At 40.1% G+C, this 20,602-nt stretch overlaps 1 protein-coding gene across 6 annotated transcripts in view; it reads right to left on the bottom strand.

Annotated features, from left to right (window-relative positions):
- The window catches only part of dus2 (dihydrouridine synthase 2), an 86,258-nt gene that overhangs the window by 28,790 nt on the left and 36,866 nt on the right, over positions 1 to 20,602 (bottom strand). For 4 of the 6 annotated variants that reach the window (XM_020537199.2, XM_048605682.1, XM_048605681.1 and 1 more), the window contains 3 exons: positions 9,782 to 9,847; positions 8,040 to 8,110; positions 3,026 to 3,112 (listed from right to left, as the gene is read on the bottom strand). In XM_020537199.2, coding sequence (XP_020392788.2) covers positions 3,026 to 3,112; positions 8,040 to 8,110; positions 9,782 to 9,847 — 224 coding nt within the window. The remainder of the gene's footprint in view (positions 1 to 3,025; positions 3,113 to 8,039; positions 8,111 to 9,781; positions 9,848 to 20,602) is intronic. The other 2 variants (XM_048605679.1, XM_048605680.1) reach the window with 2 other exon arrangements.

The raw sequence follows: 20,602 nt of genomic DNA, 5'->3' as shown, positions 1-20,602 counted from the left end.
CAAAATGTTAACTCTGCTTTCTCTCCACAGATGCTGCGAGACTTGCTGAGCTTTTCCAGAACTTCTGTTGTTTCAGGTTTCTGAGATAGTACAAGGTGTGCGCAGCAATGGAACGGGACCTTTCTTAAAAAAAAATATCCTTTTCTCCTTCCATTTCTCAGTACTCACTACACTAGCTATCATTTTGGTAAACTGCAGAAACTAAAGGAAAAATGCCAATATTCTTTGAAGCTCTCTTGCTAAGAGGTTTGCTTCAAAATAACCCAGGTTTGGTTGCAGGTTTCAGCAGTGATGCAATAGAAGATATATCCTCCTATGACCATATGGTAAAATGTACGTTTTCAGTAAAAGGAAGGAAGAAAACAAAAAGAGGTCTGTTTCATTCTTCAAATCGTTTGAACACTTTTTCATTTATAGTGGGTTTGTGAAACCAGCGAGCTAGAAAACAATTAACTATGAAAATATACATGTTGAATTTTATTAAGATAATTATGAAGAGGCAATAATTGGCCTAAATGTTGCTACAAGGATCTTAAGCTCAGTATGTTTTGGCCTGTAAGTTGCCTCAAGGGTTAACTGATAGCAGAGCATCTCCTGCTGTAAGCAAGGAGATTCAAGGTTTGGTATTGGAACAGAGGGCAATGCAGGATAAGGGTAAGTTAGGTACAGAAAGACAAATAATGAAGGATACACAAAGAATAACAGAACTGGAAAGGAATTACAGCCCTTAGGTTGACTGATACTATACTTTATTAATGATTATCATTAAATAATAAACCAAAGAACTGCAGATGCTGGAAATCAGAAACAAAAACAGAAAATGCTGGAAAAGCTCAGTAAGTTTGGCTGCATCTGTGGAGTGTTCTGAAGAATGGTCACTGGACACAAAATGTTAATTCTGCTTTCTCTCCATAGGTGCTGCCAGACCTGCTGAGTTTTTTCCAGAAATTTCTGTTTTTGCTAACAATTAGTGTGTTGTTAAAGAAGTAGTTGTTAAGTTCCAACTCTGAACTGTAACTGATTTTAGGAACCATATAATACTCCCAGCTTTGAATCCCTAGAATTAGCTGAAATTTGGCAATGGATACAGATTTTATGTTTGTCAATATTACTGCATCATACAGCACTGGATGCTTTGTTTCGTCTAACAGAATCTAAACTTGAGAAGATGAAAGAAAACTCATTACTCAGGAGTTAAGAAAAAGAATTAAATAAAACTGCAGTACTTCTATCTGAATGTGGGAGTAAAATATGAATTTCTCCAGACCATATTATTTGTTGTGTTATGATAATAAAGTTTGAACAGAAATCAGAATGAGAGTTATCTACAAACACTGAAATAATTAACATCAAATCATATTAAATATGTTAAGATACATGTAAAGCTGTCTTTAATATGGTGTTACAATGAGAGATTGCTGGGGCTTATTGACACGTGTGTCAACATAGACCTCCCAGCTATTGAATCCCTAGAATTAGCTGAAACTTGGCAATGGATACAGATTTTATGTTTGTCAATATTACTACATCGTATAGCACTGGATGATATTGTAGTGTAATGGGCAATATCTGACTTATGATAACCAATTCATCCGGGTCTTTTTTGGATTCAGGGTTACCCATCAGCTGAACGTGTGTTATGTTGAAATATAGATTTTAGGCCTTGGAAAGTGTTGGGCCAAAATCTGTAATCTTGTGATTTATTAATCAAAACAGAAAACTTTTTTTTTTAAAACTTCAATTTAAATAGTTATTAATAACAATTAGTAAACAGCAAAATAGCTCAGCTACTGATTCTGAAAATATTTACTGAAATACAAGGTCACTTGCTGGGACTAGACTTGAGTATTACTCAAAAAAGACACCTTTTTAAAATAAAAATCATTCATGGGGTGTGGGCGTCATTGGCTGAGCCAGCATTTATTGCCCATCCTTAGTTTCCCTTAGCAAGGTAGTGTAGTGCTGCTTTCTTGAACCAATGCAGTCCACTTGGTGCAGATGATTTTGACCCATTTACAGTGAAAGAACGGCAATATGTTTACAAGTCAGGATGGTGTGTAGCTTGGAGGGGAACTTGCAGGTGGTGGTATTAATATGTATCTGCTTCCCCTGTCCTTCTAGATGGTAGCATTTGTGGGTTGGAAGTGCTGCCTAAGAAGCCTTGGTGAATTTTTACACTGCATCTGGTAGGTGGTACACACTACTGTGACTGTGCGTCAGTGGTGGAGGGAGTGAATGTTTATGGGTATGTAGTTCCAGTTAAACAGAGTTTCCTAGATGGAGTTAAGCTTAAGCAGTGTTGGAGTTATACTCATTCAGGTAAGTGTGGAGTATTTCATCATACCCTTGACTAATGTTTTGCAGACGTAGACAGCAGCTAGTTACTCGCTTCAGGATTTCTAGACGTTGACCTGCAGAAAGCTCTTGTCACATCTTTTCATCCTGTACTCATTTGGATAATTAACAAGTGTTACTAAACGGAAAACAACACCATATTGTATGGCAGGAGAGTGCTGATCGGCTGGCAAGTGAAATTTGATTGGTTGTGGTATTTTCATAGAGAATGTACCAGTTAGTGATGAGAGACAGTCAATTGCTGTGCCTTTTAAATAAAAATTAAAAAGGTTGACTCTGATCGGTCAAGGCATTACAATGTGAAATGACTCAGAATTGCTGTCACCTATTTTACTGAATAAAAACAGGTGCAGAGTGTGTGCACATGTTCTTCCTGTCTGCAAAGAGGGCTGTGTGTGTTACAATATGTTGCTTTCAGTACATGCAAGTGCACTGCATAATAAACTCGATTAGCAATTTTAATTCGATTGTCAGCATAATTCTTTGTGCACTTAGGATTATTCAGCAAATATTGTCCAAAGAATCAGAACTACCCAATATACTTTTCTATTGGACTGGCATTTAAATGGCTGGTTCTTCCAATACTGCATGTGTTTTGAAAACTATAAATAGTCCTGAAATGCCTGTGGATCTAGCTTTGTGCATTAGTGGACTGTTTTATTTTACTTACTTTGCTATTACAGGGATAGACACAGCTTCAGAGATTGCTTTAATTACATCGCAGTGCACAGGGTGTTGTGGCCTTTCCTCTTTTCTTCTGTGGAAAAGATATTTTAGGATAGTACACGATAGGTACAGAAGAAAAAAGCAAAGCATTTCAACATTCAATGTTACAGACACCTCGAGAGTAGGGGCCACTGTCCTTACAAATTCCTCTTCTGTCACTTCTAGCCGTCACTGCTCTGTCACACTCATGGAATTTTGGCCTCTTGTGCATTTCCAATTGTCAGTATTCTACTGTTGATGACACGTCTTCAGGTGCCTAGGCCCTAAAGCACTAGAATTCTTCAAACCCTTCTTTAAAAACTCCCTCAGACCTGTGACCATCTGTCCTAATACCTCCTATGTGGCTCCGTGTCAAATTTTGTTTGCTAACAATCCTGTGAAGAATGACATTTTATTATTGAAAATATTTGTTATTATTCAAGGTGCAGTGATGCAGTATGCAGCTTTACCGATTAAGCCAACAGAGGAACTCAAAATTACATTGTGATCTGATGGTGGGCAGACTGCGAATTCTACATATCATTTAAAACTGACCAAGTTGATACTTTTTGTAGAATACAACACAGCATAGCTAGAACAGTCAGGGTGAAACATCGCAAAACACATCTTTAGAACATTATCTTCAATTTTTCTTCAGAATTCCAGACCGTTATAACTTAACCATTGATCACAGCTCCCTTCTCACTAGCAGACCACGAAATGCCAACACTATAAAGATCACAGAGGCTCAAGAAAACTCCGCTCCTCAGCTCAACAAGTAGTGACATATAAATTTGAATTGCCCATACCCCAAGAACAAATTAAACAGGAATCTTCCATTGGGCCGCAAAGAGCTGAACAGGAAAAAAAAACTATTTCTACTGATTGGCAAGTCATAAACAAGACAACGAATAGTGGATGTAGAAAGGGCAGGAGAAATTGTTTAACCTAGTGTTTCTGCAGGATTGAATGCTTTTCCATAAAGAGTAATTAAAGAAGAGAGACAGTTGTAGCAATTAAATGAGAAGTGTATAAATGTTCAAAGTAAAGGACAAGGACAGGGGGAAGGCAGCACAAAGGGATTCATTGGGTTGTTTTAGCAAAGATGCAGCACAGACAGAAAGGACCAAACTGCAGTGAAACCTCTACAATTCTGAACACTGGCAAGGAAAGATTGGTGCAAGTAATAAAAGAGATCCCACCATGTAAAAGTTTGAATGATCTTCATTGCCACAGCACGGACAAATATTCTTTGGAAAACTAATGCTAAACAATGAAGGAACATACAATAGAAAAATCAGACTGTCAGGCTTAACTATCAAGGACTGTTTTGAAGTGGAGCCAATTGTAATTTCCATCACACTTCACATATACCAATTTATCGTCAATTAGAGAGAGTGATAAATGTAACAGAATCTCCTACCATCACAAATCTGCTAAGTCAGCAGCATCATGTGGAAGCTCTAATTCCAAACTGAGACTATCACAACAGACCTGATGGAACAAATATAACATGATGTTTTGAATTAAACATTGGATGATTTGTACAAAGTGCCTCAGTCACAGTGTTCTTTGTGAAGCACCAGGAATGCCAAACAGACCATATTCCAATCGATTGCGATCTCACAAACCAGATCTACAAGCATGGCCTACTTGCTGAGTAATGTCGATGGGGAATCTTCTTCAAAAGCTCCAGTCAGCACTGAGCCAGACTCAGTTGTGCCATCCGCTAGAAAGGGCAGCAATACCTTTATGCATCCATGGGGCGGCACCTGTTAGACATGATCTCAAACCTAGCTCCAATGCTGACTCTCTGGGATAGAACTGTGGAACGGTAAAAGGGGAAAGTTCTGAAGAGCTTGCCCCAAAGTACCACCAACGTCAATTCAATATCCATTAAACAAAGGGCTCAGATGCTGGCCTGCTCCGTCACTTGCCGGCAAATTGTGCCTTTCCTTGCCATTCAACTTTGTCGCTTGATAGCCTTCTCCCTCTCTTTAACCTGGGCCAAGGGCTGATAAGAAGCTGAAAAGCCTTTTGAATTATTACAACCTTTCAAAAGATCTTGATCCCTGTTCCATTTCCTTTTAATTATTTGCATCCTCTTGAACTTTATATTTGCTATTGTTTTCTAGAAACATGTCTCACAGGCTGCATTTTGATCTGTGAGTAATTACACAAAAGAGTGGACCCAGTCAGCGTGTGCAGCAACCCTGGTCTTGTAGGGTAACGGAAGGCAAAGCTGCCTCGGAACCAGAGCTTCAGGTTCAAACCCAACCTCATGCCTTGATGGCAAGGCGGATGCTTTCATATTGGACCAAACATGATCGGAAGAAAGTTGAAGCCTCGACCAGCACTATCCGTAACTCTAGACTACATCTCGTCTGTAAAATGTACACAATGCCACAGCAACTTGGACTCCAGATAGTAGTGTGTGGTAACACATGACAGGGAATCTGCATTTAACACTGTCCCTTTCAGTGTAGTAATGATGTTATCAGAACTAGAAACCTTCAAATTTCCTGTTTATGTTCTTTATGCCTGCACCTTCTGCCATCACCCCCCATGATCCTGTGCAGAAACCCCAGCACCAGAGAGTGCGAGGCACAGAAAGGGCAAGAGTGAGGGAGGGAGATAAAGAGAGAGAGAGAGATAAAGAGAGAGAGAGAGATAGAGACAGAAAAAGAAAAAGTGAGTGCAAAAGAGAGCAAGAGAGAGAGTGCGAGATTCTCACGAAAGAGACAGCAAGCGCGAGAGGGAGCAAATCTGCAGTCAACCAGGAAGGACAGCCCCATGAAGTGTTGAGACTAGCAGAGAGCAGTAAAGAGAGTTGCTACATCACTAGACAACAGTCACAGTGCAGCTAGGGACAAGCAACTGTCTCAGCAGGTGGATAGAGCTCAGTGAGCAAAGACCCTCAGTCCCTTAGTGCAGACCCTGAGCAGCAGCCTCCAGGCTGCACTCTCTGAGGATCCAACTACAGGAGAGATTGGAAGTTGCAAATTAAATTTAAAGTACAGTTGGTACCATATCTCAACTTAGAGGGTAAAGATTAAACATTTCCAATTCTATGCCTGCTGAGGAAGGCCTTAAGGAACCTAACTCCAGTTTTAACACTTGATTCCTGTGGGAATCAATGCTTCACATAAAGTTGTGATTTTCAGTAACTTTAAGTGAGGAGACCCTGTACCACTAACAGAACAGCCTATACTGTGACCGAAAAACTACCTCCAACAGAGCAGCAATACTGCCCGCTTGAGTCCTTACCAAGGATCGGTAGTCATTGCTCATGTGTTGTGACACAATGTCAGCCTAGGTATTAATGCCGTTGACTAGACAACAGGTTGCAAGTACTGCGACTAATCTATGCCAGCAAATATTTCCAATTAGAGATTTTCTCTTTAGAAAAGTCTTGTACATGCCAACTACTGATAAGCAGTGCTCTCAATTATAGGGGCTTTGTTCAGGCAAAATGGGAAACAATTAATTTAATTGGCTCATGAATCAGTAGTTAGATTAGCATAAAATTGTCTAATGTGAAAAGGTCACTAACGCAGACAGTCGTCAGGATTTGCAGTGCCTTAGCACAAAGAACAACGTAAGCAGAATGCAGAATAGCACTTCTAACTCATGTGGATATTTCAAATACTGAGATAAAGTCCTAAAGTTTCCAGCGGAAGCAATGTGCAACCTCTTCAATTCAATATTCAATTTATATAGCATAAAAATACTTATGTTTCTTACAAGAGCCAAGAAAACCTTGGAGTGCAGGTTTATAGTTCCTTGGAAGTGGAGTCCCAGGTAGACCGGATAGTGAAGAAGGCATTTGGTACGCTTGCCGTTATTGGTCAGTGCATTGAGTATAGGAGTTGGGAGGTCATGTTGCAGCTGTACAGGACATTGGTTAGGCCACTTTTGGAATACTGCATGCAGTTCTGGTCTTCCTGCTATTGGAAGTATGTTGTGAGCTTTGAAAGAGTTCAGAAAAGATCTACAAGGATATTGCCAGGGCTGGAGGGTTTGAGTCATAGGGAGAGGTTGAATAGGCTGGGGCTATTTTCCCTAGAGTATCAGAGGCTGAGGGGTGACCTTAAAAGAGGTTTATAAAATCATGAAGGGTATGGAGAAAGCAAACAGAGAAGGGGAGTCCAAAACTAGAGGGCATAGGTTTAAGGTGAGAGGGGAAAGATTTAAAAGGGACCTAAGGGGCAACTTTTTCATGCAGAGGGTGGTGCATGTATGGAATGAGCTGCCAGAGGAAGTGGTAGAGACTGGTACAAATATCATTTAAAAGGCATCTGGATGAGTGTATGAATAGGAAGGGTTTAGAGGGATATGAGCCAAAAGCTGGCAAATGGGACTAGATTTATTTAGGCTATCTGGTCGGCATGGACGGGTTGGACCCAATGGTATGTTTCCGTGCTGTATACCTCTATGACTCTAAATATTAAAATGCTAAATTTGATGCTGATGGCTCTCTAATGTCCACCTGATCAAACACCAATAGAACTTCAGTTTACAGTTTCAACCAAAAGGCAACATATTCCACATTGCAGCACTCCCTCAATGTTAAAATGAACTGCCAGTCCAAATTATGTATTCAAATCCTGAAGTAGAGCCTGAACTCGTGATCAAGTAATCTCAGAGCTGCAGGTAAACCGAGTTGATACCCGAATATTGAGGAACGACTTCACTATATTTTCAGATAAGGACGCTCTACCATACCAGCTTCGTTCTTTTCTATTTCCCTAATTCAGTTTTTTTCCTTATGGAACTGGTGTCAGGTGAAATGACATTAAAGCACATTATTAACATTGTTAAAGCTGCAGAATTCCATTCTGGAATGAACTAAATACGGGTTCTATAAGCCATCTGCTCAAACATCTCAGGTGGTCTCAGGCTGTCAATCCATTTCACTCAATTCCTATAACTCAGTTTACTCAGGAAACCACAGAAGAATGTCCAGATTTTGCTTTTACCTTCCGTGTACTGCTACAGCTGCAACCCCTGTTTTTTCAATGCGTTTTACAAGGTTAATGGTGTCTTCTAGCTGCAATTAAAAACAACTATTAAAGAAATAAGCATGAGGTCCGGGGGTGAGTATCAGTTTTATATTCTACTGCTTAATTTGACGAATGACACTTTAAACAATGAGTGTTACCACAAACATTTAAATGTTAACCCAATGGCCGTAGAATTTTAAATAGCAATGTTTGGTGCTTATTGATGGAATATCTGCTGCTGCCATTGCTTATAAATAAAAACAAAGCGCTGGAGAAACTCAGCAAGTTTAGTACATTTATTCTGAGAGAAACAAAGTTAACATTTTGAGTCCAACATGGCTCTTTTGACATTGTTTAGCCGGGTTACTGAGGTAATAGTGGGAGATAGTTGAAGAGCGTTTCCTTTACACTATACTCATAGGCCCAGCTTCCTAGGATCATCCTGAGGATGTTCCCAAAGGAGAACAACAACATTTACTGATTAAAAACATTCAGCAGCTGGTTAGAAAATGGCAGCTTAGGAAGTGGTTCTGATCAAACACTCACTGGGACTATCTGTTGCTGAGTTTATTTCTAATTTCCTTTCTGGTGTATCTAAAGAAAATGTAGGTATCATAATCGGAGAGATAGTTATAACATGAACACTAAATGATGATCATACTGGTACATTCTTCACGGTTATAGTACCAGAGTGAAAAGCATCTTTTAATGAAACTGTAGACATTTCAAAGTTAGCGATACTGGCAGAGCATATACAAAGAGGTACAGGTTAGGTGGATTGGCCATGCTAAATGCAGAGTTACAGGGATTGGCTGGGGGTGTGGTGGGTCTAGGTGGGACGCTCTTCAGACAGTCACTGTGGACTTGATGGGCCAAATGGCCTGCTTCCACACTATGATCTCCTCTACATGCAGCTTTTTTTTGTATTTTGAATACGTTGGGTCAGATTTTCTGAGGACTTGCAACTGGATTGCTACTCTGACCCTTTTTTTGTACAAAACCAGGGAGCTCCTCATTTCTGAGAGGAGATTTCGATGAGGGCTGCTTCAGAAACAAGCAGCCATAGTGGCAGTACGGTCAGGGGAAGGTAAACAAAGCCTCCTTTTCATAGTAGCCAGTTGATGTACTCTCAAATAATTAAATTTCATGCAGAAAATCAGCCAAGGTTGTTATTCTCGATTGTAAACAAGGAAGATTGCTGCACTTTAAAGCACTTGAGCAGGTTCTAAGAGATACAAGGCTGAACTTGAACAGAAGGCTTTAGTTTTGTCATTCTTGGGTGTAGGCCCCACTGGTACGGTTGATATTCATTGCTGATCCATCACTGTTTTTGAAGAGAGGTCGTTCAACCTTCTTCCTGAACCAATGCAGATGAGCAATTTGCTCACCTACTTCAGAAGGCAGCTCAGAGGCAACCATATTGATGCGTGTCAAAGTATATTAATGAAGCATTTGAGTTTTTTTTAAAAAAACACTTCAAAAGCTTTGCCCTCACTTGTACTAATTCCAGCTTTTCTATTTCCTAATTTTCAATAAAGATTTCAACTGAATGGTCGGATTTGAATTCACTTCTTCTGGGTCGCAAGTCCAGTTGCCTGGCCTACCAGACTAGTAACAACTGCATGACTGCAGCTTTTCCATTAGTTGAAAAAAAATGAACATGCCAGTTACTTTAGGTGTTTAGGAAGAAGAGGACGAGAAAACACCGAGATGCTTACAGATGGTAAAATTCGAATTTTACAGGTCACTGGCTTTGAAATTCCTTTGACAAGAGTGGATAAGATCTGAAATTGAAGCAAAAAAGTGTAAAATTAGTAGTTGAATGCCATTAATGATAATTGCATCAAATTTTGATCTGCTCTAGACTCTAAGAGGGCTCAAGTGAATAGCTTTGTGATTCCTGCTAATCAGTACATTTGCTAAAACCAGGCACCAGTAACCATGCTTTTAACTGGCTGCTGGGAGGGAGCGAAATTATTATATCCTAGCACTGTTGTAAGCTAGCTGACACTGGCACAAGCAAACACTAAATTCACCGTCCCACCCCCTTAACACTCACTTTTCAGAAGATTTGCTAATTCATTACAGAGGGTAGTTAAGTCAACCAACTGTTTTGGATCTGAAGGCTGATTTCTTTCACTAAAGGACTCTAATTTATTTAATTAATTGACGAATTTTTCATTAGTTGAGAGCTCCGAATTACTAGCCCAGAACAATTGCTGCACCCACTGTGATGTACCTTTAGCTTCATCAAACCAGATTCAATTCTGACATCCATAATCTTTGGCGGCTCAGAGTACACCCTCTGGTCATTCCCCAAGTCATGCTGAAATCCAAGGGGACTGTCTACCTTTGCAACCACGTCTGGAATCAATGGGTTTGTGCAGAAGTTGTGAAGTTAGCAAAAAGGTCCTTCAGCACCTGCCGCACACTCACTGTGGAACTGTGCAACCGTGCAACCGAAAGGAACTACGGAAAGTACCAAATACTTGTAGAGTCATAGCAAAAGCCAGAAGAAACCAACCAGAAATTAATGTATCATTAGATAGTGATCTCAGTGCTGATAGGGGAATGGGGGAAACATATAGATTGGCAAGGCCAGAAGTACTATACATTCCCTGTTTAAAATCACATAAAGCAAAAAGCTGAAAATCTTGTTTCTGGACCAGTCAACCCTCAGGGTAATTTAAATTAATCTCCAACACAGTGCAACAATTACAAACACTGTTTCTCTCCTAAAGTGAATTCCAGTGACCTGAACCAGCCAATGCTTCAGAACACAAGGTCAAAACATTCACTGCACCAACCCCTGAGGTAAATCAAAGAACCAGCAAAACTAAAGCTTACTTTCAAATCTACGACCCTCTCACATCCATTACCTGGTACGTATCAAGTCAGGTCTGCTATAAAGGTACATATCACACATTAAGAAATCTAGGAATTCACAAAGCAAATTGCACATGGACAACTTTTAAAACTAAGTTAATTTCCACTTTGATTCATTCATTTGAATTCAGGGAACTAAGTTTTGCTTATTATGCATTTGTGTTGAATTTCTGCCATGTGGTAGTTTTAATAATATCTACATACGCCAATAAACAGTCTACATATTTATAACTCTCATTAATTCTCAATCACATTTCTAATCACCATTTTGTAGATAATATGCAGAGAGCTAAACCCACTAAAATCAACAGAATAATACATTTATCCCATGATATGTATAATGAATAAATTTGACAATTGTTAACATTATTCACAAACGTTAACAGCTTAAAACATCCACATATAATAAAACTGCCCTTTAACAAATAATGTGGTTTTAATCATAAGTGATATGCAGATGATGGCCAATTAAAGCTTACAGATTTTTGTTGTCACACGAATTATCTGCCTTACTATAAACACACGGGCTACCTTGGGATCAGAGACTAGTAAAGAGTATAATCTTTTACAGCTGGATTGACCAGCTGTTCTAATAGTGATAATAAGACCTGGGCATTTTGGGTCGAGTGCAGTCATCTATCTTCCTTCCTCTGTTAGTCTGGGGGGTTTCCAGCAGTTTGTGGTGAAAGATGAACCAGAAGAGGCACTTAGGTAATAATACAAGATTAAGACAAAGATATCTGATTACATTATACAGCTGGTAACATGAAGCTGTATGTCATGATGTCTCCAATTATGGCTGATATACATTATCTTACACAACACCAGCATTTGACCATTCTACTGAAACTTCAGGAGTCGACAAGCACATGGAATAATGCAGCAATCTATAGGCTGCTGTAATTTAATCAATTGCAATGAATTGATAAGAACTTCCACTCTTACGCTGTTTGTGTCACTGTAAAACAACCTCCAAACGTTTTATTGTATTGAATGTAGCATACGTGGGTTTTAAATGATGTACTCACTTCATAATTACCACTGAACACCTTCATGAGAAGCTAACTTTATATTTGCAGGTTACTAATACAAACAGATCAGCCAGGCTCATATCGAATTACAGTGCAGGCCGGGGTTGGAAGAGGGGCTTTTTTTGTTCCTAATTTGCATGCTCGTATGCACACTACTGTACTCAAGGACTTGAACACAAGCTAGACTGACACTTTGGTGCATCTTCATGGCCAATATTTATCTCACAACCAACTATCAGGCCACATCATGAAGTGAATATTAAAAGTAAGTCAATTGTGAGCACAGTGATTTCGAAAAGAACTGTCTCACAGCGATAATACGAAGGGTTGGCTGTAACTAGACAATAGTGGGACTTCTGCCCTTCAGCAAAAGGGGGTTTGCTGCCCAGAGCCACTAGGCAATCTGATAGTCAGCTAGCAGCTGCAAAGACTGCCCATGCCCCTTTATCTCAAAGCAATATTACATTCAGTACTTGCACCACAGGGAAATCCTTCCATTAAAAAAAAATCACACCGCCCCAAAACAATCAACAGGTCTACTATTTACATCAGCTCCTTCACCTCTAAAACAGGCCACAGGTAGTGGAAGAGGAGGCAACCATTCACCCCCTTAAGCCTGCCATTTGTTTACACAATGGCCTGTCTGCATTTTAACTCCATCTATCTACTTTGGTTCCCTACCCCTCAAAATCCTAACTATTGAAATTGTCAAGAAATGTCACCCTTGATCTGCACACTCTCACCAGAGGGAACAGTTTCTCCATTTTAAGTACTTTAGTTGAAGAATGATACCAATAATATAGTTTTTTAAAGTCTATTGCCTTCAAAGTTCACAGTATAAGGTTTGCATCAGTGTGGTCAGAGGACAGTTTTATCTGTGTGTACCAAGAATCACATAATTTCCTTATAATTATAGAAGTCTTATGAAGTGGAAAACTGGTGAAGCACATTTAAAAAAAATATAAAATGTGAATTCAATGTTGTTCATTGAAGAATAAATGTCTCCGTTATTCTGATATGATTAAGTTGCATTCAGTTTACTTCAGTTGTATACAGGGACTGTGCAAGTTTATGCTCCCAACCCAAACTCTTGTTACATGCTAAAATTGCACAATTGCAGCATTCTTTCATCATGGAAATTTGTAACTTAAGAAGTCCAAATCGTGGTCTGAATGACTTGGGGATTGGTTGGAAGGTATAGTGGTAGTAGAGATAATTCTTGGTTAGCTTGCACGAATCAAAATCACATCACACACATTTCCAGAGAAACACAACTTAGTCACATTGCTCTTTCCCCTCCTGTGCTACATACAGCCCAGGTCACTCATGCTCCCAGATTCTGTGCCTTCCAAACTCCAGAACTGGCTCCTTCAGCATCTCACAGATCTTAGCGGTTGTTCACCGCTCTGACCTGTATTGAACCCAATTAGCCAAGCTCCTAAACTCATGCTCCTCACACAACAAACAATTCCATACATCCAATATTTTGATTTAACCTATTTTTTCCTAACCAATCTGTTCAGAGATGCTATTATATACCTCTGGAGCAGGTGGGACTTGAACCCAGGTCTCTCGGTCCAGGGGTAGGGACACTACCAGTGCACCACAAGAGGGCTCTTTTTCATGATCCATTTATAAACTTGCCAGAGTAAATCACATGACACTACTCATAATGCTTAATTACTTCTTGTTTAAATTACTTTTTGTTTATTCATTCATGGAAATAGGGCATCATTGGCTAGGCCAACATCTGTTGCACGATCCCCAGTTTCCCAGAGGGCAGTTTAAGAGTCAACTACTTTGCTGTGGGTCTGGAGTCACATGTAGGCCAGACCAGGTAACGACTGCAGTTCTTTTCCCTGGAGGGAAGCACAGATGGGTTTTTTCTGACAATGGGCAATAATTTTGTGGTCATATTTAGACTCTTCTCCGTCTTTAGACCTTTAATTCCAGATTTTTATCGAATTCAAATTCCACCATCTGCTGTGGCAGGATTCAAACCCAAGTCCCCAGAACATTAGCTGGGTCTCTGGATTAACAGTCCAGTGATAATACCACTAGACCATTGGCTCCCCTCACTTTCTTACTATTTGTAAGTGTTACAAAGATTTGTAAATATTATTGAATTTACCTTAGTTGGGTGTCTCAATATCAGCAAACCAGATAACATGACTCTGATTTTGGTGAGGAAAATAACATTATTTTAAATAAATGAAAGAACATAAACAAATAGATTTAGGGATAAGTAACTTTTAAATAAATACTACTTCTTTGATGTTTCATAAGGAGAAGCATCAAATTCTGATTCAACAGAAGGATAACCAATGTGAGAACCTCTGACCGAGATTTCATGCAATTTTTTTGACTTTTTATGAAACACAGCAAGTTTTAAAAGAAAATCCAATACCAAACCCAATTCAATTCACCAATTCCTACCCACCAACGTGAAATTCCAGCATCAGAGAGGTAAGGCTCTGTACACAGGAAGACGCAACAGAGATGCCTAATTCCAGTAACAAAACAGCACACATCATAGGCTGATATGAACTCATCCTCCACCAGTTTATACTTCTCTCTCTCTCTCTCACCCTCACCCAAATATGGAGTTTCTTGATCATTTGTATTGATCTCAAGGCTATCATCCTCCCAACTAGCAATGAAGCAGTGAGTTGCTAATAACCAGAGCACCAGCAGAACTCAGACAAGGCAATTTGTAATCTGCGCACTGCACCCACTCAAACCACAAACACAGGGATCCCTCCTTCTGTGCCACCAGCAGCAGCAATGAGGAAGCTAAGTGCCGATGCTGGTAGACTCCACTCCAAACTGGGGGTTGGTGGTGTTGGAAACTCTACCTCTGCTGCCAGATTTAGGTTTCTTTTAAGAAAAACATTTGGAGGAGGAGAAGTTCCTTTCCAAACTCTGCTGAAGCTTACAGATTTCCGTAACCGTGGCTGGTAGGCCTGCAGACTTTTCCTGAATTACTTTTGAAATGTAATTGTAATGTGAGGCAAACTACACAGAGGGGATCTCACACAAATCACCAGACAGCCTGTCTTTTTTTTAAAATTGGCTTATTGAGGGATGGTGTGTTTTGCAGTCACCTGATGATTTTTTGACACCTCATCCGAAAGTCAGCACCCCCAACCTTTGCGGTGCACTGAAATACCAGCCTAGACTGTGCGCTCAGGTCTGCCAACTAGAATCAGTGTCCTTCTGACACCTAGGCAACTGCAGTTTGTTATTTGTCGATGCTTAAAGAACAATGTGCTCAACAAATACCACACAATTGTGCCACTCTGTCTTAATCGCATATTGCAATCATGGAAAAGATGACAATAGCAATAAGCTCATTTATTTTGATAAAACAAACCAGCTGCATACTTCGCACAAATAAAAGACCGTGGATTAGATGCCTTCCCAGCCAACCTTCACCAAATTTAACTATATAGCAACAGATTTCACTGCAGCCAGCAATGCCAGTTCGAGAGACTATTTAATTACCGTGACCCTTTGGACAGGGAGTTACTGTTCATGGGAGAGGAAATTGACATAATGCCCTTTGAAGGATGAGCAATGATGTATGTTTTTAGCCAGTCGGAACAAAAGGATGAAGTAATGCAGAATCAGAAACTATGTAAATCAGCAACAGGTCCAGAAAGTGAAAGAAAGGGAGGAAGAGAAAGATTCAACAGAGAGAGCGAGACAGGGAGTTATAGAGAGACAGTTATAGAGAGAAAGAAATTTCTACCTTGTGCTTTTTCTAAGCAAAAAGAAAATGCTAAATAAAAACCATTTAACTTGGCTCCAGAAAAATAACAGCCCATCATCATGGGAAACTAGTTGAAGGATATGGAGATACTTAAAAGAACTGCAAAAAACACATCATAACATCCTAAATTTACTACATTCCCCATTTTCCTATTTGTCTGCTTCCATACTGTGGCCTGGCAATGACTCAGCTCCCTTAACCAAATAACGTTGCTCAGTACAGACAGGATGTTTTTTTAGAAAGCGTAACTTGAAATGTTGAACGCCACACCTTCCCACTGCTTTTTGACTAAAACACAAATGGATACGACATTTTAATAAAACAATCTTTGAGAGAAATAAACAAAGTTGAGAGATATTCTGCAAAGACTTGTTGGCAATTACCCAATAATGATGCAGAGGACAGCCTTCATACTGAGAGAGAGAACAACCTCTCAGCAGATTCTTTCATGGACACTGAGGTTACCATGTAAATGTCAAATCTTTCTGACTTCCAGTGAAACAACGTCAATTAATAACTCGAAGATTCAGAAGGAAGCCAGGAAGAAGCTGTTTAATTTTGCAACTGGAACTATTGTCTGAACTGATTTATGGCATAACCTCCAACGGATGAGAAAAACATAAGGTGATGTCCCTAGCCCAGTGAAACTATTTACAAGATCAGACTTGCTCTGATCGCTGTTGGGGGTCATCCATCTTTCTGCAAACCACCTGAAGCCTCTGTATTATTAAACAGCTATGGGAGGTAGGGCATTCATCATGGAGCGAACAGCTCAATGGAGACAAAGCGAAAGGCACCGCTATTCTTAGTCTGGAGCAGCTTTGAGCAGTGTGGAGGGATTCTGCTGACATGATATTCAGAATCTCTCCGCACAAAATGTTTTGTGCTATTTTGTAAACATACAGGTCGAGGCAGGACTAGCCCACATGGGCCCTCACACCTTCTCCACCATTTAATCTGATCTGACTGACAACTCAACTCTATATCCCAGATGATCTTTCACCTCCCACCTACCCCGATGACCAAAAATCTGTCCACCTCTGCCTTAAGAAGGTTCTTGGGCTCTGCTTCCACTGGCTTTTGAAGAAGAGAGTTGCAAAGACTCTCACCCTTCTGCGGCAATTAATTCACCTCATCCTAGGCCCCTTATTTTGAAAAACAGTAACCTGCCGGCCTAGATTCCACACATGAGGAAGTGTTCTTTCCACATCCACTCAGTCAAGTTGCTTTGAATGTTTTAAGCTTCATTTATACTTCTAACCTCCTAGGAAATAACCTCGGCCTGTCCAACATTCTCGTAAAATGACCTGCCTACTCAGCGTTCTGAGGAAGAGTCACTGGACCTGAAATGTTAGCTCTGCATTCCTTCCACAGATGCTGCCAGATTTGCTGAGATTTTCCAGCAATTCCAGCATCCGCTGTTCTTTTGGTTTCTTGTCTAGTACACAAGCACCCAAGTTTCGTATTCAACTTGTCTCAGAATAAAGAATAAAATTCCATAAGCTTTGCTAATGACTTGCTGCATCTGCATACTGGCCTTTTGTGTTTCATGTGCTAGGACATCAAGATCCTAGACTTCAGAGCTCTGCATTCTCTCACTATTTAGGTAACACGCTTCTTATTTATTCTTCTTGCCAAAATTGACAATTTCTAAAGTTCTCACATTATATCACATTTGCCAGATCTTTACCTATTCGCTCAAACAATGTATATCGCTTAGTGGCCTGTTCAAGTCCTCTTCACAACTTACTTCCTATCCACCTTTGCGTCATCAGCAAATTTAGCAACCATACCTTGGTCCTTTTATCAAAGTCATTTGTATAAATTGTAAGAAGTTGAGGCCCCAGCACTGAGGTCTGTGACACACCACTCATTACATCATGCCAAGAAGAAATTACCCATTTATGCCTACTGTCTGTTTCCTGTTAGCTAGCCAGTATATAACCCTCTACACCATAAGCCTTTATGTTCCATAATCAGATTTCACAGAATCATACAATCCCCTACAGTGTGGAAACAGGCCCTTTGGCCCAATAAGTCTACACCGACCCTCAGAGCATCCCACCCTGACCTATACCCCTGTAACCCATCTAATCTACACATCCCTGAACACTACGGGCAATTTAGCATGGCCAATCCACCTCGCCTGCACATCTTTGGACTGTGGGAGGAAACCCACGCAGACATGGGGAGAATGTGCAAACTCCATGCAGACAGTTGCCCAAGGGTAGAATCGAACCCAGTGTCTGGCGCTGTGAGGCAGCAGTGCTAACCACTGAACCACCGTGCCACCCACTAAGCTTTGATGTATCACTTTGTCAAATGCCTTCTGGAAACCTAAATGCAGTATACTCTTTGGTTCCCAGTTAGCCACAGCACATGTTACATTTTCAAAGGATTCCAGCAAATTAGCTAAATATGATTTCCCTTTCACAATCACATTAATTCTGCCTGATTCCCTTGAACTTCTCTAACTGCCCAGCTATGTCTTTAATAATATTTCTACGACAGATATCAAGCTAATAGCTGTTCCCAGTTTTCTGTCTCCCTTCCTCCCTTTTTGAACAAAGAGGTTACATTTGCTATCTTCCAGTCTAATAGAGTTGTGCCCAAATCCGGGGGTTTTGGAAAATCAGAACCAAAGCATCAATTATCTCACTAGCCACTCCTTTTAATGTTTTGGGACGATGGCCAGCCGAACCCAGGCACTTGTCAGGCCAGAATTCCAATAATTAACTCAGTACCATTTCCTGGTGATCATAATTTCCCGCCTCCCTTCCAATTCCTGACTTTGCAGAAATAACTATGTTACCGTACTTATATTTTCTAAAGTGAAAAATAAACATTCAGATCATTTCTTATCTACCTATTTTCCAGATTCATTTTCTATTGCACCAATGCTCACTTCGTCAACTCTGTTTTAAAATATTTACAGAAACTCTGATTTTATATTTTTGGCTATTTTTTGGTTGTACTCAACTTTTTTACTCTTTAGTCATTCGTTGCTTTGTTTTCAAACATACTATTGAATCGTCTGCCCTGTCACCTGTCTTTGCGTAATTATATTTAATTTGCCAGTTCACTCTGCTTTCATGATGGTATAAGTGCCTTTAATTAAGTTTACAAAACCAATCTGGATTCACTCTTCTCTCCCTCAAATTGAATGTAAATTCAATCATTTTATGATCACAGCCACCCACTTTTACTACGAGGACAGTAACGAATCCTTTCTCTTTACACAAATACTAGATCTAGTATATCCTACTCACTGCTTGGTTCCAAAAAGTGCCCTTCTAAGAAACTATCCCAAAATTGTTCTACGAATTTATCTAGGCCACCTTTGCCCATCTGATTTTTCCAATCTATTTGTAGATTAAAATCTCCCACGACCAACGCCATGCCTTTCTGACAACCTCCTGGTATTTGTTCCTTTACCTGTGGGGGTCCATGCAGCTGGTGCCCATAGTGTGTTCCGTAAAAAGTTGATGCTTACTGTCCAATATGGAGGCCCAATTCCAGCAGCGAGTAGAAATTGCTAGTTACCTGTTCTGAGTTTCATGTTGAGAACTCTCGATGCCTGGTTTGTTCGGCACATTTGGTAAGAGAGGAAGCTGAATATTACTGAGGCGAGTTGTGCCGCCAACGAAACACTTAACAAGCAATAATCCCCCTAACTTGGTATCTTACCCTGGCCAGCAGAAAACTCACCACACTGTCTCAGTGGATACATGCAGCGAGATGCTCCGGATGTCAAGACTGGCTCTGTCAGATTCCTTATCTGAGATAGTTACAAATCTCACCACAGCCCATGTCGCTCAGGGCACTGCAAAAACTGCCCCAAGTCTCTCTTATTTTATCCTTTCATTATTTTTGTGGAAGCCAGACCTGTCGTCAATTTTCAACCCTGAAGGAGCATTCCTCAAAAGTGCTGGTCCAGGTAATCATTGTTGAAGCATCTATAAATTATTAAACCAATATTTGCGCCTAATGCAATTGATCTAATCTGTAATCTCCAAAATAAACAGCCAGAAGCAGTAAATTTGTCCATGTAAAATTACTAATCTATATATAACATCAAGCTATAAATAGTTATCAGGTAACATTACATGGTCTTTGTTTCAGATTACAGATGATGAGGTTGTTCTATGTTATTAGAGACTTATTGTTTATCAATATTGTTTCTATACCTCTTTCATCTCAAAAACAACATGCCATTTTTCTTGGTTGATGGGACCAGTTGAACTCCTGCAGTAATAGTCAGTGTTCCATTGGTGAGGGGAACACATCAGCCCGTACTTTAGATTAGTTATTCAAGTTTTACAGAAAGGAGCCTCCGCTCGTACAGACATGTTAATCCTTTCCCTATTTTTGATGGCATAGGTTAAGTCATTCTTGTATTAAAAATGGGGGTCCTTCAAGAGAGTGTAATACATAATGACTGTAGTGTCATAGAGTCTTACAGCACGAAATCAGACCCTTCAGCCAAACTCATCCATGCCCACCAGCATTCCGAAACACTAGTCCCATTTGCCTGTATTGGCCCATATCCCTCAAAACCTTTCCTATCCAAATGTCTTTTAAATGTTATAATTGTATCCACTTCCTCTGGCAGCTCGTTCCATATGTGCACCACCCTCTGAGTGAAAAAGCTGTCCCCTCAGGTCCCTTTTAAATCTTTCCCATCTCACTTTAAACCTGTGCCCTCTAGTTTTGGACTCCCTACCCTGGGAAAAGACTTTGGCTATTCACCTTATCTGTGCCCCTCGATGTTATAAACCTCTAAGGTTACTCCTCAGAGATAGTAGGAACTGCAGATGCTGGAGAATCCGAGACAACAAGGTGCAGGGCTG

Source organism: Rhincodon typus, chromosome 15 (genome assembly GCF_021869965.1).
Source record: "Rhincodon typus isolate 14 chromosome 15, sRhiTyp1.1, whole genome shotgun sequence".
Taxonomy (NCBI): Eukaryota; Metazoa; Chordata; class Chondrichthyes; order Orectolobiformes; family Rhincodontidae; genus Rhincodon; species Rhincodon typus.
This window is presented reverse-complemented; position numbering and strand designations above follow the sequence as displayed.